At 38.3% G+C, this 7263-nt stretch overlaps 1 protein-coding gene across 1 annotated transcript; it reads right to left on the bottom strand.

Moving 5' to 3' along the window:
* Positions 1 to 1696: 1696 nt before the first annotated feature.
* Positions 1697 to 7056, bottom strand: CXCL9 (C-X-C motif chemokine ligand 9). Its single transcript, XM_021702431.1, has 4 exons — positions 6939 to 7056; positions 5225 to 5351; positions 3164 to 3248; positions 1697 to 2109 (listed from the first exon to the last, which is right to left on the bottom strand). The coding sequence occupies exons 1-4, from the start codon at positions 7000 to 7002 to the stop codon at positions 2005 to 2007; spliced, it is 381 nt and encodes a 126-aa protein (XP_021558106.1). The 5' UTR covers positions 7003 to 7056; the 3' UTR covers positions 1697 to 2004.
* Positions 7057 to 7263: the final 207 nt, after the last annotated feature.

Genomic DNA, 7263 nt, shown 5'->3' with positions numbered 1-7263 from the left:
ATAAGTAATGAATGATTATCATGTCATATGTGTCATAGGTACTTAGTCAAAGATGTGGTCTCTGGTTATTTGTTATGCACTATTCACTTCACTTGTGAGACACACGGTAACTGGGTCACAGACTCTCAAACTATGGAATGTTTGGAGTTTTCAGGGGTTACATATTGAAGGAGCTAAAGAGTTTCATGATTAGACAAGATGCTGTTTGGATGGGATCACCTCTAGACAGCATTAAAAATCACCTGCAGCGTAAGAAGTGACAAAATCTAACAAAGTAGGTGTAAGTTTAAATTCTGGCCAAAGATGTTCTCTCCTACACAATTCACGAGCCTCCTCTTCAAGAGGGTTTCCAAGCCTTGTTGAAGCTAACTGGGCACCAGCCATGTCTCCACTAACAGGATTTGCTGCTCCCTCCAGCTCTTGGTATCTTAATACCCACACTTCCTCATGAGACGTGGTTTGGTAATTGATAATCACAATACTTTACAAACTGAAACAGGTTAAATGGACAATGAAATTTATATTTACCTACAATGAGTTTTCAAAAGGCACTTGGTGGCTTTTTTGCCAGACATAGAAAACTGAGGCTTGACAGAAATGGTACTGAAGGAATTTTTGTACTGGGTGGGGAAGGGTTGGACAATAAAGCTCCTTCCTACTGTAAGATTCTATGATTCTAGGTATCCTGCACTATTTTATAAAAACAGTTGAGAATATCCTGTGTTTTAAACATTTTCTTCCTATTTGTTGGAGAGGCTGAGTTAACATCCTGTCATAAGGCAAGAATGTTGCATCACCTCTTATTCCTGTACTGACAATGGCCTGAAGATAATGAGTAAAAGAGGTTACCAGGGGTTAGACAATATGGCGTAGTCAATATAGCCAATTCCTGTTCTGAGGAGAGGGTCTGGCTGCTCTCCTACCTGTAAAAACTGCAACTGAGGAATTATTCAAAACCTAGTTCACAGTCTACTAGGCCTGGTGACAGATTCAAGGAAATAAACTGTGGCCCCCTGCCCTCAAGAAGCTGACAATCTGATTGGAGAAATAGAATAAGCATGCAAAAAAAGTATTAGAAAACAGTTAAGTGCTCACCTGTGTGATACAGACCACAAGTGAAACTCGAGTTTTAAGATAATTCAAATGTTCAGAAGGTTTTATTTAAGAGACAGGATTAAACTGAGCCAAAGACTGGGTCAAACTAGGATGAATTGGGAGAAGAAGGCATTCCTGTGGAGTACCGGGGAAAGAGTGAAGAAGAGTGGACGGACCCAGGTGAATGAGGACATGACCTGTGTAGCAGAGACAGTGAAGAACAGGCTTGATGGATGCAAAGGTGAACAATAAGAAATACAATGGTGAGCCTGGAGAGGCAAGATGGGAGTCTCATGTCCTCAAAAACTGGATATAAGGTTCTGAAAGCCAAGTGCTAGTGTTCTTCAATGGTGGTCCCCAGAAACAACCAGCATGGTTCTCTCAAATACACTGTGAGGTCTGTAGGCAGATTCGAATACAGATGCTGGATGGCCATGGCAGCTTGGTGAGGTCCAGCTCGATTCCAAACTGCTTGGCTTCCTAGCATGTGGACAGGCTGGGGCTTGCTGACACATGCCTCAAAATATTCTCTGGAGGCTTGAATTTGTGGCCTGGGAAGTACAGGACTGCTCTTCCAGCCAGCTGTTGTGTGTGGAATGTGACTGTGTACAGGATGTGATCGTGTGAACATTTGTCAGATGTGGGTGTTAGGATTGTGGTCTCCAGCGTGATGAAATTCAGTTGGTTAGAGGTGGAAGAAGAAAGTCAAACTATAGCCTTTAACAATTCTTAGCATTTGGATTTTAAAAGCAACTTTCTAGCTTTAGTTACAATTTCACAACAATGCTTAAACTTCTCTAGTCAAAAAAAAAAAGCTTATGTATTAAGATGCCATCCCCTTTTGGAATTATTTCAGTATAATTAAAAAGAACCTTTTTAACACAAAGCACTTTTTGGTAAAGTGGTTGCTTATGTGGTCTTCTTTTGATGAGGATGTTGAGATTTTTTAACTTTTAAAACTTTCTTGCTTTTTTGATATCTTTTCCCTTTCTTCTGCTTTTTCTTTTGGCTGACCTGTGAGGAGAAGGAAAACAAGAGTAATGTTCCTTTATCTTACCATTTTTCCTTCCTTATATTATATTTGGATTCTCCAGACTGTGTGTGTGTGTTTTTTTTTTTTAATCTTCAAAAATGGTTTAAAGTTGCCTCCCTCTCAAAGGGGCTCCTTTTGATTCTCTCTACTTTACTGACTTTGAGGAGGAGGCCATTAGCCTCCTAATGGTCTTCTTTTGTCTATTCTCCTGGCTTATTACTGCCCTTACTTCAACTCTGCTTGTCCAAACTACAACCTTCTGAGGCTAGTACTATTATCATCCCACTTTTTACAGAGGAGGAGACTGGGGCTTGGAGAAGGTGGCTTGCCCAAAGAAGGTGGCTTGCCCAATGGCTGCTATATGTGGCAAAACCACTAGATCATCAGACTCCAGAAGCCAAGCTCCTGGCTTTGTCCTGGGCTACTTTTCTACCTCAGTCTCTTCACTCCCTTCACACAAACTCCAGCCACATTACTTGAGGCTCCCTGAACAGAGCAAGCTCTCATGATGCCATGCTTCTTTTTCGTGCTGTCCTTACTCTCTTGGTGAAATACTTATCCTTCAAGACCCTAATCATATGAAAAGTCTTCCTTAACACTTTCTCCCTGCCCCTCCTTCTGGCAAGGAAAAGGATTACTCCTTCTATGATCTTCAAGATTCTGGTACATATCTTTATATTTCTCACATTGTACTATGATTGTTAGCACATCTGCTACAGTAGGAAGGGACCATAGCTTATTACTTTTCCATCTTCAGTGTCTTCCTTTCAATTCAATACATATATATTTTATTGAATAAGAAAGGTAAGCTCCCTCTCCCCATGGAAAACACTTCTAGTGGGGGATATAGACAGACAAGTGATACTATATGCAGAAATACAATTATACTTCACGGTGATGACATTATTCTAGGAACAAAGTAGGAGCACAATAATATTTTTTAAAAAATGTATCCTTAAAGAAACTACATAGATTCTTTGTCTTTGAAAGTTAATTTCTAAAAGAAAGAAAATTTTGTTTGTCCTGGTCACTGACCTGTTTTGCCCACTCTTGAATCAATTCTTTCACATCTGTTGAATCTGGGTTTAGACATGTTTGATCCCCATTCTTCATTGTTGCACTGCCAAGGAAATAGCACGAGATTTTTTTTTTTTTTTTTACTTTCAATACTTTCAATGCCTCATCTTACCCCCAGAATTTAATCCCCCAATTAGAATGTATTTGTGTCATCACAATAAGCATCTGAGACTTCCAGTCTTCCTTCCTGCCTTTTTGTCTTATTAGTGAGTGAGGGGACTTAGATAAATTTCTAGAACACACAACCCTACATTATTTAAATTAAAAAAAAACATTATCACATGAGCATTTCCAATGTCATTAAATATTCTTTGAAAATACACATTTTTAAAAAAATTTTTTTAAAGATTTTATTTATTTGACAGAGAGAGAGAGACAGAGAGAGAGAGAGCACAAGCAGGGGGAGTGTCAGGCAGAGGGAGAGGGAGAGCAGGCTCCGGGAGAAGCAGGCTCCCTGAGGAGCAGGGAGCCCGATGTGGGGCTGGATCCCAGGACCCTGGGATCATGACCTGAGCCGAAGGCAGTCGCTTAACCAACTAGCCACCCAGGTGCCCTGAAAATACACATTTAATGGCTACATAATATTCCACTGGAAGGCTACATGAGATTTTTATCTCGTTAGTCCCTGACTATTACATTTCTAAGACATTTCTAAGACTAAAATAATTAAAGTAATATTTATTATTATAAAAAATGAAAAATCCAATAGGTACATGCAATGAGAGAAGCTTATAGCTAAAGATAATATTAGTTCTGCTGTGGTGAAAATAGCCATTTATGTTTAAGTGAAGAATCAAAATAGAGAAGTTGTCAATATAGCTATTTTTTTTCCAGAAAATATGAAAATCAGCATGAGGTCTGCTAAACTTTTTTTTTTTAAGATTTATTTATTTGACAGAGAGACACAGCGAGGGAGGGAACACAAGCAGGGGGAGTGGGAGAGGGAGAAGCAGGCTTCCTGCAGAGCAGGGAGCCCGATGTGGGACTCGATCCCAGGACCCTGGGATCATGACCTGAGCTGAAGGCAGACATTTAACGACTGAGCCACCCAGGCGCCCCTCTGCTTAACTTTCTAATGAAATTCCTTAAAACATAAAAATTTTTTAAAGACATGATTAACAGACTGGTTGACTATTTTAAATTACTTATAGCAGACTGTCCAGGAATAATTAAAAATTTTTTTCTTTAATTTTTCTGTATAATCTGAGAGAAGAATAGCCATTCTATAGATAGCCTTAATTTAGATTTCAGAAGATTGAAACTAGCAATTCTAATCTTTAAAAAGGTTATTATTTTTAAGCTTTTATTTAAATTCCAGTTAACATATAGTGTAATATTAGTTTCAGGTATACCATGTAGTGATTCAACACTTCCATATAACACCCCATGAAAGTTATTATTAAAGACACAATACTGTCATAGTTACAGTTTGATTTCAATAGCAAAAAATTGGAAATAATCTACATTTAGGCATTGCTCATATAGATTATGGTACACCCATATGATGGAATATAATTTGGCCACTAGGAATGACATTATTAGAAAAAATGATATTACAGAAGATTTACTGACATGGGGAAATGTTCATGATATAGTGTTAATGAAAAAGCAGACTATAAAAGAGTATGTAACACATAATTTTCTTTTTATGTTTATATACATTACATATGTGTGTATATATATGTACACAAATGCAAACGAGGGAGATTTGGAAGACTATAGGCCAAGGGGTGATCAGTATTTGTCACTGGTGGTAGAAGTATAAATGATTTTTATTTTCTTCTTTTGAGTTATCTGCATTAAACATTTTCTACATGCTTGGTGATATATTATCCTTGGTTTTAATGTCTACCAGAAATTCCTTGTTGTTTAGAAGAAAAAAAGTAGACCACATTTATGGAGGGGCAACCATCTGAATTTTAAGTGTCTATACGGGCAAGGGTCCTAAGGGTAATATCACACATAAATTTAATGTTCCTGCCAATATGGTGCATGCATGTTGGATGAGTTTTTACTTACATGATTTCAGTTTTCTCACAATAAGAGCTTGGGGCAAATTGTTTAAGGTCCTTTAAGAATTTTGACTGGATTGTTCTTTGGCTGGTGGTGATGCAGGAACAGCGTCTATTCCTCATTGTTGGGGTTCCTAAGGGAAAGAAAAAGGGTAGAGAAAAAGGGAAAGAAAAATAAAAAACATTGATTTAAGGCAATGTCTCAATTTAGGTGATCCGTCGAAATGATACATTTGACTTAGTCATGATTATTACTGTCATTTACTGAGTATGTTTGTTGGGGAAGGTGATAAAAAAAATAAAGTTACCACCAATTGACCTGTGAGCTGGACCTGGGCCCTTGAAGACTTCTCTTCCTCTCCCCTGTCCTTACAGTGTGGGTTCCACTTGCCTTTCTGGCTCCCAGACGCTGCTCCTAGGACATAGCCTTGAGATGGTGACATGATGTTGAAAATACCCACCCTGAATACATGACTAAGGCCAGTTAGGGCCTCTTTATAAGTTTTTAAGATTTGGTGGGCAGGAGATCCCCCCCAAATGGGGATCCATTTGTTTTGCTGCTGCTCAAGACAAGTCCATATGTAAGTTTCCTTTGCTATTATTAAAACTGCCACCTACCAACCTGGAGTCGCCTGTCTCTTTTTTTGGTCTCTCCCTGCCCTGTGAGTAAAAGGGCCAGTTTTAGATTACACCAGAAAAGCTCCTGAAAAAAGTTGTGAACCTACACTGTTAATCATTACCACAAACTTTTGAAAGAGGTATTGTCTCCATTTTACAGATAAAGAAGCTAAGGTTCAAAGAAGTTATATAAAGAACAAAGTCATTCAGCATTTAGGGGGCAGGTGCACGGTTTCAGCTCAGGTTTTTTTGAGTCCAAATGCACTGCTCTTACCTACCATACCTTACAATCGTAGGAAAGGAGATTTTCACAGTATTTAATAAATGCCTATCACAGGTCAGACACACAGACACCGATTTATGTGTGCAATGTGGGCCACAATTTCTTAAGCAACTCCCAAAGCCATTTATTATCTGGCCTTAGTGGAATGGAGTTGGTGTTGGTTGGACAGAAAGCTCTACTTATAATAACCAATTACAACCACCAACCTCATCCTCCCCACTGCCTTGTTTTTCGATAGTACTTCAAACTCTTAAAATCTCTTTGAAATACACTATCTTCATTCCTTAATTCTTTAATTCGTTCAACATATATTTATTCAATGCTTACTATATGCCACACATTGTGTGATTGGTAGAAAAAACGTAACTATAAAGTCTCCATTTTACAGCTGAGGAAACTGAAATCTAGAAAAGTTCATTAATTTGCCCAAAGGTGGTTGCAAAACAGATTTGGGATCTCTCTGATTATTGGACCCTTAATTGGTTAACCACAGACATACTTATCAAGAAACAATATCAGGGTTACAAAAATAATTTAAGAGACAAACTCTTTGATCTCATTACCACTCAGTTCAGCAAACATTTACTGAACACATACTACATGCCAGGAATTCACATACTTAGACTTAGAAGATTTATGTTTGACTTAGCAGGTCTTAGATATGAACTTTGGATAATGAACTACATCGCTGAGAAGCTTTTATGAATGACTCCTATCACTTTCTGATGCATGCAATCAACTTTGTTGGGCAAATCAAGAGACTTTTATAGCAATTCACATTTCTGACTTTACTAACCTAATATAACTCAGAACCCCTTACCTTGACCTCCAATCAGAGTCAGGAAGATGATACTCAACAAAAGAGGAACACCACCTTTCTTCATAGTGGTAGAATGGAGTTCTACTGAATCACTCCCGTATTGGATTTCATGCCTGAAGATTTCTTTAGAGAACATGCTCTATTTATTTGGGAAATCCATTTCCCTCCTAAACTCTGACTGGCTGGTGTTGTTAGCTGACTTTGCTAAACTGACCACAAACCTAACTGTGCTGGGGGAAACCCTACTCTCAGATCCAAGGGAATTTCTGCATGTTTTATTTCCATTTCATATAAATGGGTAGTTTATAGTAAGGATGTGAAACCA

Source organism: Neomonachus schauinslandi, chromosome 2, assembly GCF_002201575.2.
Source record: "Neomonachus schauinslandi chromosome 2, ASM220157v2, whole genome shotgun sequence".
Lineage (NCBI taxonomy): Eukaryota > Metazoa > Chordata > Mammalia > Carnivora > Phocidae > Neomonachus > Neomonachus schauinslandi.
This window is presented reverse-complemented; position numbering and strand designations above follow the sequence as displayed.